General features: G+C 56.4%; 6 protein-coding genes across 6 annotated transcripts; 4 read left to right on the forward strand and 2 right to left on the reverse strand.

Moving 5' to 3' along the window:
• Positions 1 to 93: 93 nt before the first annotated feature.
• CMQ_7397 (coiled-coil domain containing protein) lies at positions 94 to 1,464 on the forward strand (the record flags this gene model as incomplete). Its single annotated transcript, XM_014314402.1, has 1 exon — positions 94 to 1,464. The coding sequence occupies one exon, from the start codon at positions 94 to 96 to the stop codon at positions 1,462 to 1,464; it is 1,371 nt and encodes a 456-aa protein (XP_014169877.1).
• A 323-nt stretch (positions 1,465 to 1,787) lies between these two features.
• On the reverse strand, positions 1,788 to 2,207 carry CMQ_7175 (mitochondrial intermembrane space translocase subunit; the record flags this gene model as incomplete). Its single annotated transcript, XM_014314180.1, has 2 exons — positions 1,788 to 1,961; positions 2,028 to 2,207. The coding sequence occupies 2 exons, from the start codon at positions 2,205 to 2,207 to the stop codon at positions 1,788 to 1,790; spliced, it is 354 nt and encodes a 117-aa protein (XP_014169655.1).
• Positions 2,208 to 2,843: 636 nt separating this feature from the next.
• Positions 2,844 to 4,001, forward strand: CMQ_7477 (lectin family integral membrane; the record flags this gene model as incomplete). The annotated part of the gene is made up of 4 exons (XM_014314482.1): positions 2,844 to 2,927; positions 2,990 to 3,013; positions 3,086 to 3,156; positions 3,227 to 4,001. 4 exons carry the CDS (start codon positions 2,844 to 2,846, stop codon positions 3,999 to 4,001), a joined length of 954 nt encoding a protein of 317 aa, XP_014169957.1.
• Positions 4,002 to 6,559: 2,558 nt separating this feature from the next.
• On the forward strand, positions 6,560 to 7,971 carry CMQ_7676 (cyclic-AMP-dependent protein kinase catalytic subunit; the record flags this gene model as incomplete). Its single annotated transcript, XM_014314681.1, has 3 exons — positions 6,560 to 7,216; positions 7,283 to 7,536; positions 7,593 to 7,971. 3 exons carry the CDS (start codon positions 6,560 to 6,562, stop codon positions 7,969 to 7,971), a joined length of 1,290 nt encoding a protein of 429 aa, XP_014170156.1.
• Positions 7,972 to 9,193: 1,222 nt separating this feature from the next.
• CMQ_7645 (uncharacterized protein) lies at positions 9,194 to 10,902 on the forward strand (the record flags this gene model as incomplete). Its single annotated transcript, XM_014314650.1, has 5 exons — positions 9,194 to 9,280; positions 9,341 to 9,409; positions 9,465 to 9,526; positions 9,584 to 10,400; positions 10,462 to 10,902. 5 exons carry the CDS (start codon positions 9,194 to 9,196, stop codon positions 10,900 to 10,902), a joined length of 1,476 nt encoding a protein of 491 aa, XP_014170125.1.
• A 263-nt stretch (positions 10,903 to 11,165) lies between these two features.
• CMQ_7118 (3-isopropylmalate dehydrogenase leu2a) lies at positions 11,166 to 16,239 on the reverse strand (the record flags this gene model as incomplete). Its single annotated transcript, XM_014314123.1, has 11 exons — positions 11,166 to 11,401; positions 11,457 to 12,189; positions 12,244 to 12,315; positions 12,380 to 12,400; positions 12,467 to 12,567; positions 12,664 to 12,758; positions 13,023 to 13,196; positions 13,250 to 13,918; positions 14,201 to 14,767; positions 15,011 to 15,958; positions 16,190 to 16,239. 11 exons carry the CDS (start codon positions 16,237 to 16,239, stop codon positions 11,166 to 11,168), a joined length of 3,666 nt encoding a protein of 1,221 aa, XP_014169598.1.
• Between the last annotated feature and the right edge of the window lie 1,480 nt (positions 16,240 to 17,719).

Here is a 17,719-nt window from a genome sequence, read left to right on the forward strand (position 1 = left end):
GTGGGGCCTTTGCTTAACAAAGGAGAAGCTTAAACTGTAGGCATCTTACCTTGCGAAATCGATTGCCGTCTCCCTGTTTTTCACAACACAAATATGAGCAACCCGACAAAGTTTTCCTACGGCTTGAAACTGTCGAAGAATGCGGGAAAGGCAAAACCAAACGGCCTGCCAAAACGGAAGGCCATTTTTGGCGGTGCTGACGATGGATCGGACGACGACGCGACTTCTGGTGGTAAAGGGCAAGACGGACCGGTTGAGGTGAAGATCAGTGAGCTTGGTGACGACTTTCTGTCCTTTCCAGCACCTTCGTCCGACAAGGGCGAAGAGAGGAAGCGGTCAGCCGCAGGAGGTACAGGGCCACGCAGGAAAAACAACCCGCTGCAACCACCAATACAGCCGCTGTCGAGCAAGCAAAAGTCGAGCTCAGCCCGGTTCGACGGCGATCTGGCGACCACTCTGACGGCACGCAAGTATGCCGACGAAGCAGAAGCGCTCGATCCATCCGTGTACGACTACGACGCCTCCTACGACGCGTTCAAGGCGGTCTCGAAGAAAAAGGCGATTGGCGAGGGCGGCGATGGAGCCGATGGCGACGGAGGCCGGAAGCCGCAGTACATGAGCAACGTGCGCAAGATGGCCGAGCTGCGCGAGCGAGACCGGCGCATGGCCGAGGACAAGAAGATGCAGCGGGAGCGCGAGGCTGAGGGCGACGAATTTGTCGACAAGGAGAAGTTTGTCACGGAGGCGTACAAGCAGCAACAGGAGGAGAACCGCCGACTGGAAGAGGAGGAACGTCGACGCGAGGAAGAGGAGGAGCGCAAGGCGGCCGCCCGCGGCGGCGGCATGACGGGCTTCTACAAGCAGCTGCTCGACCGAGACGAGCAGCAGCAGGCCGCGATACAGGAGGCGCTCAAGCAGGGGCCGGCCAAGCAGGCAGAACAGGCAGAACAGGCAGAACAGGCAGAACAGGCAGAACAGGCCGAGGCGGACAGAGAAGACGATCTGGAGAGTGCCAGCATGGCCAAGGCGCGCGCGATCAATGCGCGTGGCGGCGACATTGCCGTCAACGACGAGGGCGAGGTCGTCGACAAGCGGCAGCTGCTGCGGGGGGGCCTGAACGTCAGCAGCCGCAAACGTGCTGAGATGCAGCGGGAGCGGGAGCGGAGCAGCCGAAACGACAACGACCGCGACCGCAACCAAGGAAGCGGTGGTGGCCGCGGCCAGGCCATTTTTGCCGGCAGCAAGCAGGCGATGCGCGATCGGCAGTCACGCATGCTGGAGGCGCAGTACGAGCAGGCGCTCAAGAGGACGCGCGACGAGGAGGAAGAGCAGGTCAAGGCAGTCGAGGAGGCAGCCAAGACGCGCAAGACAGCAGCCGACATCTCGAGCGCCAAGGAACGATACCTGGCGCGAAAGCGGGCCGAGGCAGAAGCCAAGAAGCTGGAGCAGGCCGGGGACCTCTAATGAATATCGGTTCGAGTGGCTGCTCGGGACGGGGGGACCGTGTACGCTGTAGAGGGCGGCTTCTTGCGAGGCTTGCCGTGAGATGATACACTTTGGCTGTCTGTCTGGCTTTGCCAGGTGAAAAGTGGTGATTTCATTGTTTCTCTTCGTTTGCTCAAACACTGCAGAGTAAGGAGTCTTTGCTACGTGTCCCGTCCAGGCCATGGAGCATCTTCCGTATAAGCATTCCCATGAACTCCTGATTCCATGTGCAGCTGCCCAACAGCCGTCCCCATCACGGAGCACCCCCTGGGTTCTCATACGATACCGAGCGTCTCTCTGGTCTATATGCTGCCGTTGGCAACCTCTTGTTGTATCCGGCGCATCAGCGTCGTGTTGACATGGTTCCAGGCTGTGATGTATTTCTCCATGCACTGGCTGACACACGTCTGCTCGCTGCCGGAGATGGATGGGCCCGGCTTCGGGATGCAGCTGTCGAAACAGTGCTGGTTCATGTTCTGGGACTTGTCAGACAATCGTGCCTCCGGCACCGCTCAGGCCCGTGCTTCCAGCCTCAGACTCACATCAATCAGCTGCCGGGCGTTGCTCGTGTTTGATTCCACCAGAACCTGCTGGATGATGGCCTTCTTGACCGCATCGGAGTCCATGTTGCCGGGAGCGACGGGAGCGACAGGCGCGGTGGCGCTGGCCGGAAGACTGTCGGGAGAGCCCGCCTGCTCCTTTGGCTTGGAGGAAAAGAACATGTTCACGGTACTCGTACTCGTACGGGGTGGCCTGAGCAGTGCGTCTCAACAAAGGCAAGGTGGTAAGATATGTCGTCGTCTATCCGAAGCGGACCCGGCGACAGAAATTGAAAAGCGTCACAATTGCATAGGCTTTAAAAAAATCGGTATCTTATCGGCGTCATGTGGCGGTGTTTCTCCACAAAAAGAGCTGCCCGCCGGGGACAAGCCACCAGACAGCAATTGGTGCACAGGCCCCGAAAGCTCCATTCTGGATCGCCAAATGAGAAGAGGCCAGCTTACAATCTTCGCCGCGCCACACACAATCGCGCTCTCAGGCCTATGTGGGCTGTCCCTTCCTCTGGAATCGAAATCCACATACACATTCCCGTATTCGAGACTGGTTTCGTTCTGTCTCCTTTCTCTGTTCCCACTGTTTCATCCTGCACGACCGCGTCGCGACGCTGTCTGAACTCCTTCTCCCATTGATCTGGAAGACAGGTATACCTTCCTTTGCGATCTAGCGCCTCTTCTTTCTCTTCGTCCCTGCGTCTTCTCGGCTGGCCTCGACTCTCCAGGGTCAACGCCCGCGCTCCTTTTCTATACTCTGCTCTCTCTTTTCGCTCCCTCCAAGTGCTGTTTGCGAGCATCGACATAATGCGGCTCTTAAATCTGCTCTCCCTGGGCCTGGCTGCCTGCGCCAAGGCGGCTGGCGACAGCGAGGAGTTCAAGAGTATTGGGGTATGTCAAAGGCCTCTCCGTCTTGGAAAGCGAGTTACGCTACTGACACCTTGTCTGCGCAGTTGAGGACACATTCACTGGCAACGGTACGCAAGCCCAAAGATGACGGCAGCTGAACCGCGAACATCAACTAACTACGATATCTGCCTTCAATACAGCCCTACCTCGATTCGGACATGCAGAGCCGGTGGTATGACTTTGGAGGCAACACTGTGATTCGGACGGACCAGTACGGAATATCCCTTTGCCCTCCTCTCTCTCTCCTACTCCTTTTCGAATCTGACACATTGCCTCTGCAGATATATCCGCCTGACGGCTGACCGTCCATCGCAGATGGGCTGGCTGTACTCGCGCGTGCCTCTGACAGCCACCAACTGGGAAATCGAGGTGGAGTTCAAGATTCACGGCAAGAACACGCTATTCGGTGACGGCTTCGCCATGTGGCTCACCAAGGATCGCGGCCAGCAGGGCCCCGTATTTGGTGGCGCAGACAATTTCGAGGGACTCGGCGTCTTTTTCGACACGTACAAGAACAACCGGCCCGGCACCATCTTCCCCTATGTCATGGCCATGGTCGGCGACGGCAAGACGTCGTACGAGAAGGACACAGACGGCAAGGCCAACGAGCTCGCCGGCTGCTCGGCGCGCGGCATCCGCAGCCCCAAGGTCCCGTCCAAGTTCCGGCTCACCTACTTCCAGGACAAGATGTTGAAGCTCGAGCTGCAGTACAAGGTCGAGGGCGAATGGTCGCTGTGCTTTGAGACGTTTCAGCCCCCGACGCTGCCACACGTGGCCTACCTCGGCTTCAGCGCCGAGACGGGCGAGCTCAGCGACAACCACGACATCATCTCCATCGCGGTCAGCAGCTTGTACGGGCCGCCTACCGAGAGCACCGGCAACCATGGAAAGTCGAGCAGCGGCAGCCTCGGGTCATCGTCTGGCAAGTCGCAGGACAACCAGGGAGGCAGTTGGCTCTGGTTCTTCACCAAGATCATCATGGTCGCTGTGATCATGGGCGGCGCATACATCGGCTACACGGCATATCGCACCAACAAGCGGTCCCACCGCTTCTGAGAGAGATTCGCAAAAGGTGCCCCTACGCAGAGATAGGAAGCAGATCTAGGGTCGAGTTGCGTCCAGTCTGACGAACGGGCGGCTTTAAAAGCCAAATACGCATTAGGACAGGGAGACTGAGAAGACGGGAGAAAACTGAGAGTGAATGTACCCAGAAAAGCCAGTCTGCATACCAAGGAAAGGGCGTTAGGTTCTTGCCATACGTATATATGTTTGAAATTCCAATTTTTTTTTGTTCCAAGAGCTTCACTATTGGTCAACGAGGGCCCATGGAGTTCTGATTTGCCCTGGGCGCATATCGGTAGATCTTTGCCTAGCTTATCTATGATCGCGCTACGTCAAGGTGGTGTCAGATATGTGTGTACGGAGTAAGCGACAAGGTGAAAGTTTCTTTGCTTCCTTTCAGGCCTTACGGTCGGCCTTTATCCCAGATGGTTGATGCGAAGCTTGGAAAGGCCGCGGGCGTTGCGCCGCAGCGCAGGCGTTGCTGATAGCTGAGCCCAGAGGCATTGGTCACATCGCCTAAAGACCGCACGCACTGTTAGGATATCTTATTCCGTACAGCAGCAGACATACGCAAGAGGGCCTGCAGTACTATGTGGCTTGTGCAGTAGCTTCATCGTGGATGGTACAAGTACCATTGTGAAGATACGAATAACCCGCCGGAAGGAGCGACCTGGTCCGCCTACTTAGTGTGCCCCTCTTTTCCAGCAGCGATCACCCCTCATTGTTTGTCCCTGCTTGCTGCTGGTTCAATGCAGGTAGGCAGGCTCTACCATGCTTACGGATATCGTACGGCCTGGCCTGGTGTCTTTTTCAGGTGAAGCCGAAGCACTCCGCTCTGTCTCTGTCTTTTTCTCTCACTCTCTTCGCCACCACGAACCAGAGTAGTCAAGATACCGTACGGCCGACGAAGCCCAGACGCCTTTCTGCTCAATCTCCAGCTCGGAGCCGTCCTTCCGGTCTGGCCCCAGGTCTTTTCAACAGACTGCAACGTCGCAACGGGTCAATTGGCTTTCCCATTCCCGTTCAAACCGACAACTCTTCCCATCGTCCCCCTCGACCCCCAGTTCTAGGCCACTTGTTATCCCCGGTGCCCACTTTTATGTTCCCATACCAGGCTGGCGCACTCCATCCATACCACATCGATCAGAGCTGTGCTCTGCCGGCCAACCCCTCCCAACAGCAGGCAAAGCTGGCGCCAGGGAAAAGCCGAACTCACACACAAAAAGAAAGCATCCCACCTCTGGCGATGAGCTGCAGGCCATATTCTTGCCTCGTCCAACTAAAACACCCCGGCCACAGCTTTCTTCCTGCCATTGCCCCAGTCTGTGACCTAGCAGCTGCTTCGGCCATAAAATCCTCCATTTCCGGAACCTTCCCCCTCCCGACACCACTTCTCGCAACGACGCCATAGCTCTCCTACTGGCCGGTCGCATCCTCTATCAGCTGTATCTGGATCCCCCTCTCCCTTCCGTACTTATCTCTCATTGTTACAGCCTTCACTCCTGCTCTGCCTTGCCAAAGCCCACCTTGAAGTAAGCCGTGGAAGGAATTGCCTCACAACCGTGCAAAATCTTTTGGGCCAACTACGTCTTCACCCAGCAAAATTCCATCCTCGCCGCGCCTTTGTTCTGTTTCCACGCTCTCTATTCTTCTCGCTATCTGCGCAATCCAATCGGTCTTCATGACTCGTAACAAGTCGGACATCCACGTACAATCTTTCCCCTGGATCCCGCGCATTTCTCCAGCTCAAGCTAGGTATAGAGAGGACGTCGAGTCTTGCAGAATTAACGAATAACGAAACCACGTTACGAAGCCAGACGTCACTTGTCTCTATTCCCTTGGCCCACGTCTCGATACGTCACAGCAAACAGTGTCTTTCCTTTGCCTAGCCTCCCGGACATTCTACCAGCCACATACGTGCATTCCGGGATTGCATTCCGGGATTTAAAAGGAGAAAAAAAGGAAAACAGCCTTCTTTCTACGCCGATCATTACCACCCCTCTCTTGAGGACCTATACGCGCATAGTTGACCGAAGAGGACGGGATCATAGACCTCCACTGTTCTCATTGCAGCTTTCCTTCATTTCTAGTCTTCCGTACCACGCCGCTTAGGATCGACCCGACTGCTCTCATTCGCACAGCCGCATTGCTGCCACGTTCCTGTCTTTTTGTCGACTTTTCGATCGTCTGGTCCCTTCTACTCAATTCTTGCTTAGCCTTGGTCCTGGCATCAGCGCTATATATCCGTCTTGATGCCTAGTCTAGGATTCCTGAAAAAAAAGCGGACAAGGGAGGCCCATCCAGATCCTCCTTCTAGCAGTCAGCCAACGAGTCCTGTTACACCAACAGCCACAAAAACGTTCGAACAAGCGTTCCGTCCGTCCAATTCCACCGCCTCTGCAACTTCAGCCTCTACAACTACGGCGTCCACGACAACCGCCTCCACAGCCACAGCGTCGACAGCTTCAGCCGTTCCCCAGTCTGCTGCGCCCCGCCCAGCTGTCCAGCCAGAATCAGCCACAAGTCCGGCCTTGTCTGTCCCAGCTCAGGCCATGGAATCGACACTCGTGCCACAGGCACAACCCGCGTCGCCGATGTCCACGCTGTCTTCAGGCACAGACACGCAGCACTTGCCGACCATCTCCAACCTGATCAATGCCCCCCAAGTCGAAGGGGCGGCACAGAGCTACCAATCGAATGCACCACAGCTTGCGTATGCAGCATCACCAGCCAATGGTGCCGCCGTCCCTCAAGCTGCCTTGGCCACCCCAACACATACAGCAGACGTCCCGAGCCAGCAACAGGTACCACAAGCACAGCCAGGCGTAGCGCAGCCGACCTTCCAGCAGCAGCAGCAAATACCACAGCAGAGACAGCCGGTTTCTGATCAGGCAAGAGTGACAAAGGGAAAGTATTCCCTTGCTGATTTTGAGATCCAGCGAACCCTTGGGACCGGTAGTTTTGGGCGTGTCCATCTGGTACAGTCACGGCACAACCAAAGATTTTATGCTGTCAAAGTCTTGAAGAAGGCTCAGGTTGTTCGGATGAAGCAAGTCGAACATACAAACGACGAAAGACGGATGCTGGCTGAGGTGAAGAACCCGTTTCTCGTCACGCTGTGGGGGACATTCCAGGATGCAAAAAATCTTTACATGGTTATGGACTTTGTAGAGGGAGGCGAGCTCTTCTCGTTGCTGCGTAAATCGGCGGTAAGTACTTGTCTTCAAAGGAGATGAGGTTTAGTTAGGACTGACATGAGTTTGACATTTTGCCAGCGCTTTCCAAACCCTGTGGCCAAGTTCTACGCGGCCGAAGTCACACTGGCGCTGGAATATCTGCACTCGCGCAACGTCATCTACCGAGACTTGAAGCCGGAGAATCTTCTTCTCGATCACCACGGCCATCTCAAGATCACGGATTTTGGGTTCGCCAAGCGAGTTCCTGACAAGACATGGACACTTTGTGGAACACCCGACTATTTGGCCCCGGAGGTGGTGTCCAACAAGGGCTACAATAAATCTGTGGATTGGTACGTGCGAATCTGATTGATCAGAGATCCGCTTAGATCATCAATTGACCAAACAGGTGGTCCCTTGGGATCTTGATCTTCGAAATGCTTTGTGGCTTCACGCCATTCTGGGACAGCGGCAGCCCGATGAAGATATACGAGAACATCCTGAAGGGGAAAGTCAAGTACCCGGCTTACGTGCACCCCGATGCACAAGACCTTCTGGAGCGGCTGATAACTCCGGACTTGACCAAGCGCTTGGGCAATCTCTACGGCGGGTCAGAGGACGTCAAGAACCACGCATGGTTTGCGGAGGTGACGTGGGATCGACTAGCGCGAAAGGATATCGACGCACCATACACACCGCCGGTCAAGGTCGGTGCGGGTGATGCCAGCCAGTTTGACCGCTATCCCGAGGAGGCAGAAAGATATGGACAGACTGGGGCTGATGAGTGAGTCAAGCCGAGATTCCAGTCGACAGCTAGCCTATGCTGACAGTTTAGATACGGACACCTCTTCGAAGAATTTTAGGGTTTCTTATCTTTTCATGTCCAGTTGAGGGGACTTATCACTGGAGTAATATGGAGATTGCTCCATCCTACCCGGCGTTCCACTAGATACAGCACGGTTTGGTTCTGGAGATGGATACTCCTTTTTCCAATAGCTTTGAACAACCGCTCACATTGGTTTATGATTTTCTTGGTTTCTCTTCTTCAGCCGAGGGGAGGAATCGTCATGCCTATAGGTTTACATATTTGACCTTGGCTGAGGACGCAAATATTAGGAAACACGTTTCGGTTCCGACTTGGGGGTACAAATGCAAACAAATAGGACTTTGGTGCAAGCAGGAACGGTTAGCAGCCGAGCCTGATGCGACAACAGCTCTATGAGCCTCGCTTTCACTATTTGGAGATACTTCTGCTTACCATTGGTCGGGAGTGCTTAACTGCATGGCGTTATCTAAGCCTCGTAACCTGCAGCTTGCAGATGCATCTACACCCGCTAAGCCACCCTTGGCCCAGGCTTTTTATACTGCTACCCGCGATGCATACAGAGGCTAGCGAAGAAAGGTACAAACCATTCTGCAAGATAAAAGGGCGAAAGGGCAAAATTGCTGCCTCATTTACCGAGGCGCACATTGGGCCAGGCCGAGGACGATCCCAGCCTCAGGTTTCTCACCGTCCATCCGCAATTTTTCCTATTCTTTTCAGACAGGTCGTTTCGAGCTATCCACCCCGCAGAGGTGGCGTTCCCGCCTTACCAGGTATAACCCCCACCGCTACCAATGGCAAGACCCGTAGTGGAAGTCGAGTGTGAGTGGTTGTGGGGAGAATGGCTGGGAAGAGAGGGTCCGCTCATTTACGAGTAACACTGTGTTAGCTGTCGAATGTGAGAAGCGTGCAGGGAAGGATCGATTGAGTGTGGATGACTGCCGTTATTTCAAATCAGACAGCTTCTTTTATCTCTCACCTTTTGCCATTTTATCTTCTCCTTTTTGCAATACCACACGAGCGCTCTGTTCCGTCCAGCCTCGCCTGCTCCGACAAATAAGGTGTGCTCCATCCCGCCTTTTCCACTTGAGACGAGACAGTGACCGGCCGGCTTTGGGCGACGTTGCTCCGCCCTTTAAAATCTTTCTTTGTTGGCTGTATATCGTGCTCACCGCCAACAACCGAAGATGGACGACTATCTTTTCGAGAGCCACGTCCTGAGCTGCAACACGGTTGAGGAGCCGATGAGCTTTCTGGAGATCTTCAACTATTCAGTACGTCCCCCGGACTGGAAGTCGGCGTGGTGGACTCAGCTAACAAGCGGCCTCACGAAGAATGGCGAGACGTATTTTGACAAGGGCGCACTGCCCTCAAGCGAATTCGACAACTTTCTTAACCAGCAGGTAATGGTCGCGTGCCTGCCTCAATCGACGGGGCGCTATCTGACTCGCGGTGTAGGGGGTGTTTTTGCCGGAAAAAAAGGCGGCAGATGTGAAGATTCTCAGCGGCATGAGGCTCATGTGAGTATTCTTAGCTGTTTGGCTGCGTTTATGTGCTCCTGACTGACAACGTGCCAGCCTCCAACTCAAGGCACAGCAGGCCGACACGTTCACGTCCAAGTTTATCTCGTTTACGCACGGCGAATACATCAAGATGGTGCGCAAGCTGCATCTGCCGTTCCGGGCGATCGAGGGCAGCAGCGTGGTGGGCCCGTTCTTCTGGAGCTCGCTGGACCTGGACGACGCCAACCCGCACCTGCATGTGGTGTTTCGCAAGTCGGACGTGCGCAAGAAGGGTCTGACGCGTGGGTGGGAGCTGATGTTGAGTCACGAGTTCCGGTCGGGCATCACGACGGGCTATGCTAAAGGCACGGAGTCGAGCAGGCTGGACGTGATCATCGACACGCACCTGCGGGCGTGCGCCGGGCTGGTGGGCCATCCGCTGCTTCTGCCGTCTATCATCCTGGGGAACGAGCTGGACAGCAGCATGGACGAGCGGCAGCGCAACACGCGCCACCAGCTGCGCAAGCTGGAGCACGCTATCACGTTCCGCAACGAGATCGACCCCAACGAGCGGTTCAAGGACATCGACCTTGACCAGATGAACCAGTCACTGGTTGAGTGCCACGGCCAGGTGCTGTGGAAGCGCCCGCAGGCCTACCTCGACATGCTCACCCAGGTGGGCGTGGCCCTGAACCGTTTCCGGGACGCGCGCGAGAAACTGCTGCGGGACGGCTGTCTGCCAGAACACCTTGCCGATCCGGCCGTCCGGGACTCTCTGCACAAGCTGCACCGCAGCATGCAGGGCCGCTTTGAATTCTTCAACCAGAAGCTCAAGGGCGTGCAGCACTACGCTTACACGACCGTCTCGCGGCTGGAGGTGCAGCTAGGCGCGGTTCGTTTTTTTTCATTTTGTTCTGTTGTCCCTCTCTCGTTCTCTTCTCTAACAGCCGCAGCTCTACAACATTATCGCACAGAAAGAGTCCAAGCTCAACCTCGAGATGGCGCACCACCAAGGAGTGCTGGCGTTGGCGGCCAAGCGGGACAGCCAGAGCATGAAGGCGCTGTCGGTCGTCGGCGCCATCTTCCTGCCGGCCACATACCTGGCCTCGCTCTTCTCCATGACGTTTTTCAACTTTCAGAACGGCGCGTCTGTGTCGCCTACGCTGTGGATCTACTTTGCCATCACCATCCCCCTGACGCTGATCGTGCTCGGCATCTGGTTCTGGTGGGACAGGACCCGGGAAAAGAAGTTCGCCGACGAAGAAGAGGCGCTCGGGAAGGCGGTGCCGCACATGGAGAACAGCTTCGTGTTGTCGCTGGTGGAAAAGCGCACCGGTCTGACCGGCATCAACAGCGTCAACAGCATAGACACCAAACGATGGGACACTTGTTAAGAGAGGCGGCGACAGTGCCGAGAGACGAGCTGCAACGAATAAAAAACGAGCAACAAAACGCCCCAGGAAAGACCAGACGAACAACAGACACAACGACGAATGGCGATAACGAATGTATGATTGATAAAGCTCTCGAGATTTGGCTTCGCGCTGGCTTCACCCATGTTTGCGTATGATAGGAGCAATGGCTGGTTAACTACGAATTGACTTTTTTGATTGACGGTTTCCTCTGCACATTTGTTTTGCTTCTAACACTACAGGCCCTACTGCTTGTACAGCTTTTGGAGCTCAGCCACGACGGCATCGCCGACCTCTTTCGTGCTGGCGTTTCCGCCGAGGTCCTTTGTGCGCAGACCGCCGTCCAGAGCGGCCTTGACGGCAGCCTCGACGGCAGCAGCGTCTTTTGGCAGCAGCAGAGAGTAGCGCAGCATCATGGCGACGGACAGGATGGTGCCGATGGGATTGACGATGCCCTTGCCAGAGATGTCGGGAGCAGAGCCTGCAGCAGTCAGCGACGGAGAGAGAGCAAGAAGGGAGGCAAGGAGACGACATACCGTGAATGGGCTCATAGATGCCGTTGCACCTGCCCTTGCCGTCGGGAATGCCACCGAGGCTGGCGCTGGGCAGGAGGCCGATGCTGCCGGGGATGACGCTGGCCTCGTCGCTGATGATGTCGCCAAACAGGTTGCTCGTGATGACGATGCCGTTGAGAGCGCGCGGGTTCTTGACCAGCAACATGGCGGCCGAGTCGATCAGCTGGTGGCCCAGCTTGACCTGCGGAAACTCGCGGGCGAACACGTCCGAGACGGTCTTGCGCCAGAGCCGCGACGTTGCCAGGACGTTGGCCTTGTCCAGGCTCCAGACCGGCTTCGGGTTGGCCGGGTCGTCAGCGAGGGCGAGGTAGCCACCAAGACGGGCGATCCGCTCGATCTCGGCGCGCGAGTACGGCTCCGTGTCGAGTGCCGTGCCATCGCCCGTGTCCTCGCGCCGGTCGCCGAAATAGATGCCGCCCGTGAGCTCGCGCACCATCATAATGTCGGTGCCGCGGCAGACTTCCGCCTTGAGCGGCGAGTACTCGACCAGCTGATCCGACGCGAACGAGCACGGCCGCAGGTTGCCAAACGTCTGCAGCTCCTTGCGGATCCGCAAAAGACCCTGCTCCGGCCGCACTGCTGCGTCCGGCCCCCATTCTGGCCCGCCAATCGCTCCCAGCAGCACCGCGTCCGCCGCCCGTGCCGCCTCCAGCGCTTCGTCCGCCAGCGCTGAGCCTGTCTTGTCGATCGACGCCTGCCAGCAGCCCGCGTCAGCTTCAGCACACCAAAACCGGAACGGCAAACTTACACCTCCCAGCAGGTGGTCCTGCAGGTTGAACTTGGGCTTCGACGGGCTATACGCCTCAATCGCCTTGAGAACCTATAGCCGTTCCATCGTGTCAATTCAGTCGCTCCAAGCCAACTGCATGCCGGCGCATTCGTACCTTGATGCCCTCAGCCACAACCTGCATCTCGTGTCAGCAGCCAGAAACATGGACATCCAGCAAATCACCGCTGTCCGGAAAGCATACCTCCGGACCGGAGTGGTCGCCACCAAACACAACAATGTTGAACGCCGACATCGTGTAAGAATCAATACCGGTCAGATAGGTGCCAAAAGAAAGACAAGTGTCTGGAAGAGTCAATTGAGGTGAGCAGAGAAAGAAGCGACAGTTCAAGGGGAGAGACCCCGCAAAAATTGCAGCAAAGCTCTTAAAGAAGCAATTACAGGCGAAACTAGCTGACCCCGCCTGCCGAAGTCGGCCGTTGCAAGTCGCTGCGAAGAGCTGTGGCGACATCTCGATCGGATCGACTATGACGTGCCTTTATACTCTCACATACTGTTCGTTATGCCAGTACATTGGGCTCGCTGCCGCTTGATTTGAATTTTACGAGTACATACATACACACAATTGCCGCCGAAAGAGACTTTCCGTGTCTCCTGTCCCTATTGTTTTATCATCGTCCCTCTTACAGGTCCTTCCCTTTTGCAAGCCCGCACTGAAGCAGGCGGATGTGGATGAACGAAGCAGTTACAGATTCTGGCCCATCCAGTATCCATTTTACACCCTTCCAGGTCTAGCTCACCGGAACTTCTTCAACGACTTGTGGGCGAGCGGCGATGAGCCCGCGCCTGGTGGAGGCATCCGCATGCCTCGAGCACTTGGAGTCTGTGCACAATAGGCACAGACGTACACTGAAGGCAGCGTGCGCTTGGTGATGTTGATGCACCGGCCGTGCAGCCACATTTCACAGTTTTCGCTATTACTAGTCAGTGCCTGCAGATCGAGGGGGCAGAAGGCAACGAGACTCACCACTGCACAACGAAGCCATCGTCCCCGACAGGAGCGTCGGGCAGTCCGCATATACATCGGACTCCGTTGCTGTGTGAAATGGATGTCGGTGTGAGCATGCTGACGTCTGTGAGTGCTGTCGGCGAGGCGGCCAGGCCTCCGTGATACCCGGCGCCTCCGCTGATCGAGTTGAATCGCAAGCCTCGCTGAGCGCTGCCGAGAAGGTTGTTCATGCTGCTACTGCCCGTCAAGCCAGGACGCTTCTGTCGCCGCTGTCGGAGCTTTTCCAGCTCGCTCGCCGCATCACCAGCACCTTTCGGCACGTCGTTTACCACCGTCTCCGCTTCGCTTTCCGGGTCGTCTACGCGCATCGACGCAAACATGTTGCTGCCGCTGCTGCCGCTACGTTGTGAGGAATGAAGCGGACCGCGGCCGATTGTTGGCTTGGCCGGGTCCGGCAGAGCGAAAGAGGACGTCCGACTCGGAATGATGATAGGCTCATCGTCTGCTGACGATGAGTCGCCTTCGGAAGACGAGTCCCACTGCGACTTGTTGTGCAGAGACCGCGCACTCTGGTTGCGCCGAAGGGTTGACGGCGAAGCCTCCTGGTCCCCTTCGAAAGCTGGCTCGACCCGAGCACGGCCATTGGAGTCGATTCTGAACTTGACCGAGTTCCGTGACCTCGGGGTACTGACTTCGGGGATAGACGTAAGATTGGTAAGTCGTTGATGCTGTTGATGCTGTTGCTGCTGTTGCTGCTGTTGCTGCTGTTGCTGCTGTTGCTGCTGTTGCTGCTGTTGCTGCTGTTGCTGCTGTTGCTGCTGTTGCTGCTGTTGCTGTTGCTGTTGCTGCTGTTGCTGCTGTTGCTGCTGTTGCTGCTGCTGTTGCGACTGTTCGACTTGTTGTCTCTGGTAGTGCATCTTGACCGGAGAGTTTCTCCCCGTCGACCGCCCGCCACCCACAGTAGCCGACCGGGTGATGCCAAGGCTTGTGCCCAGACTAGCCAGCCCTGGTGCTGGCTGTGCGGCTGTCGCCGGCGCTGGCTTCAGAGCTGGTGCCAGCGTCGGCAGGGAGGCACGACCCCGAAGTCGCGGGCCGCGACTGTCGCTGAAGCTGCGCGACAGTCCAGGCCGGCTCAGAGACTTGACTGGAGAGCTTGTCAATGTCCGGTCGCTGGCTTTCCTCCGTGGCGCGAGCTCTTTGACGCTTGAACTACGGCGGAGTTCTTGCCGCACCCCGGCGGTGGCTGTTGCCGTCAATCCGCGTCGAGGACTGCTCTGTGATGCCTGAATCGCATGCAGGGCAACAGACGAGCTAGAAAGCTGCGGTAATGCGGCGTATCCAGTGGTACCCGTTAAAGCTGCTGCAACGCCGAGAGGCCCAGAAGCCACTGCATCCATGCTAGACGACGGCGGCCGGCTAAAGAGCAGGCCGGGATCTACCCCTCCACTTGGACTGCTAGCACCAAATGGGTCATCGACTGGGGTGGGATAAGTGCCTGCATACAATGCTGCCTGGTCGATGGATGTCGTGTCGAGACTGGACTGCATCATACACTTCGCATCCCCTCCCATCGCTTGGTGCATCTGTTGGTGCTGAAGCCGGTGCTGCTGGGGCTGATGCTGGGGCTGATGCTGGGGCTGATGCTGATGCTGCTGGTGATGTTGCTGGTGCTGATGGTGCAGTTGTTGCAGTTGCTGCTGGTGATGTTGTTGGTGGTGCGGGTGCTGGTGTTGGTGCTGTTGAGGTACTGCGCAAGCTGATCCCGCTGCCACCATGTACATCTGGTTGTCTTGATTCGCCTGTGTCCAGTCAAACGAGTTGAGCTGTTGTTGGACAGCCGCGGACGTCTGGAAGACGTGAGCACCGGCAACAGAGAAATCGACTTCCATGGCGCCCACACCGGTGTCATTGTTACCCCAGAACGTCCTGGCATGGTCATAGGCCGACGCGGAGGCAGGTGCTGATATCGGGTAGCCGAACATGTCAGTCGGGCTCGCCACAAAGGACATGTGTTGCTGCTGTGACGCGGCGACATAGTCGGGGTGTGGCATCTGAGGTTGGTGGCCGTAGCCCTGCTCATTTTGCATACTGTCCGCGTGCAGTTTCGGTGCGAGCATTCGAGTCGTCTTTTTCACCGAAGGCGGCGGTGTGGCAGTCTGGCCCGTCGGTTGTAGCTCTTTCACAGCGACAACGGCCGAGTTCCGGCGTAGCTTCTTGGACGATCTGGGAAGCCCCGGGCCGCCCGGAGGTGGCAGTGACTGCCTGTTTGACAAGTTCTCCCCGTTATTTTCCTCGTCGGTCCCGGCAGCAGTCGTTGCAGTAGTAGTGGCCACTAAGATAAGCGGGCTGGGGGAGGAGGGAAGCCGCCGAGAAGGTTCGACGGGTGGCAGAGGTAGATTGGGGTTGGATGGGACGTAATTAACATGGGTTGCCACCTCTGCCGCAAGGCTGCCCACGGATAGCGGCCGCTTGTGCTGTTTTTGCGTCGTCGGGAAGGAGGCCGTTGGCTGGTATGCTGGCGGGCCAACGTTGGGAGAGAAGGGCGGGACGAAGTCGGCAAATGAACCCTGCGAGCCCGGAAGGCTGCCTGGGGAAGGGTCGAAGACGCAGAAGTCCTCGGCAAAACGAGGAGTCCAGTCCAGCCCGGGCGTGGGCGTGCTCGGAAAGAAGGAGGTGGTTGAGGGAGTAAGCTTGGGCGTAGGTGGCTGAGCGGTCGGGTCGCCAAAACTGTGGACACGGAGAAAAAAAGAATAATGTTAGTCAAACTGATGTGGACCAAGCACCTGGAAAAAGATGCTAAAAACCTGAAAAAAAGTGTCACGAGTATATAAGCACGCGAGAAAGCAGATGTACGAGAGCAGGAAGATGGTATATGGGTAATGCCCGAAGAGCAAACGGTGCTCAACGACAGCCTAAGATACAGAGCACGGCGAGGCACATGAGGCGGGGCAGGCGGACATGAGCACTGAAGAGGAAGAGGGAAGGAGGGGATCAATAGCAGCGCGCATGGCGATTGCGAGTGGACAGCACAGCGGAGGCAGAAAGGAAGAGAACCGGTGATAGCTTGCCTGGTTGTTGATTGATCCCCGCTCATAGCAGATTGCAAGGTTGGCCCTATTGCAAGCAATGGCAGTAGAAGACCATAGCAGAGACGGCAGGGCCGAGTCTGAGAGAGGTGGCCGCTCGTAAGACTGACGGGACGAGTTGGAACCCTTGTGGCAGGCGGCTCAGAGACAGAGAAAGCCGGAGAAGTTTGTGTGTCGTTGCAAAGCGGTGTATTGTGCGGCGTGGGCCTGGTGGGCTATTTCGAGCAGATTTTCGAAATGGAGTCAAATTCTCACCCGGGTAAGGGCAATAACACAGCAATGCCACAGATCCCAGAGTGATGCTACAGTGACAGTAATGCAATGCAGATGCGTCGAGCGTAGTCGTGTGCAGTGGAATATATAACAGTCGTAGGTGGTCCGGGGTCATTCGTGGGACGAAAAAAGAAAGAAACAGAAAGAGGCGAGGAAAATAACGAGCGGGAAGATCAGAATGGCTAAAGCTATGGTAGTCTGAGAAAAGAAGAAGAATGGCCGTGGCGGGAAGTGGACGAAGCAGCCGTGATCATAAGTTGGGGCCGGTCAGTGGAAACTGGCACGCACGAGCAGTAAAACAAGATAGCGAAAGGGATGATAACGGGAATAGTCTGGTAGCTAAGCCAGAACATTGATGTACAAGTTTGGAAGGCGAGTAGAAAAACGAGAGTGGTCGGAGAGAGGGATGGAAGAGGGAGGACGAAGGCAAACGGCAGGATTGAGCGGGAAAGCAGGCACAAGGCCAGCGGATCGCGAGAAGATACTCCGTAGAAGCCTGGCAAATTGTCGGTCTGCCGGGATACGGTTGCGCGTGAAACTCTGCACACCCGGGCGGTACTCGTATAGGATATGTTTGTTATAGCTCTTGGGGGGACCGGACTTCTGAGAGATATTGTTCGGAAGGCATGCTTGGGGTTCGTGACCAGGGGTCTGATTGGCCGGTTGGACAGGACGAGATGAGAATGGGAGACAAGCCCGAAGGAGGAGGTGTTAGGTGTTAGTTGCGATAGGCAGGCGGCTGTTAGCGGACGGAGGTAACTTGTTGGGAAGAGCTAGCATGCAAGGAGACAAAAGGATCGTGTGGTTTTGGTAAGATTCTGTGTAGTGTTGGTAAGAAGGCCAGAGAAGCGATAGAAGAGAGGAGGCAAAGACAAATAAGAGGCAGCGCGCCAGAGAAGGACGAAAGTGCGAAGAAGGAAATAAAGGCCTACGAACAAGAGACATGGGCTGAGACAACGAGGCACGCAGTGAGCAGGAAGGAGCAGCCATCTCGACACGCAGGTCACGGCTGCATACGGCAAGTATCTCACATGCGGGATCGGCAGGTGCGATGGACAACAGCCGGACAGCGCCAGCGTGTCGGCAGGACGAGAGAAGACAGCAGGTTTCTGGTCAGGTCGAGTCAGAA

Source organism: Grosmannia clavigera (assembly GCF_000143105.1).
Source record: "Grosmannia clavigera kw1407 unplaced genomic scaffold GCSC_173, whole genome shotgun sequence".
Classification (NCBI taxonomy): domain Eukaryota; kingdom Fungi; phylum Ascomycota; class Sordariomycetes; order Ophiostomatales; family Ophiostomataceae; genus Leptographium; species Leptographium clavigerum.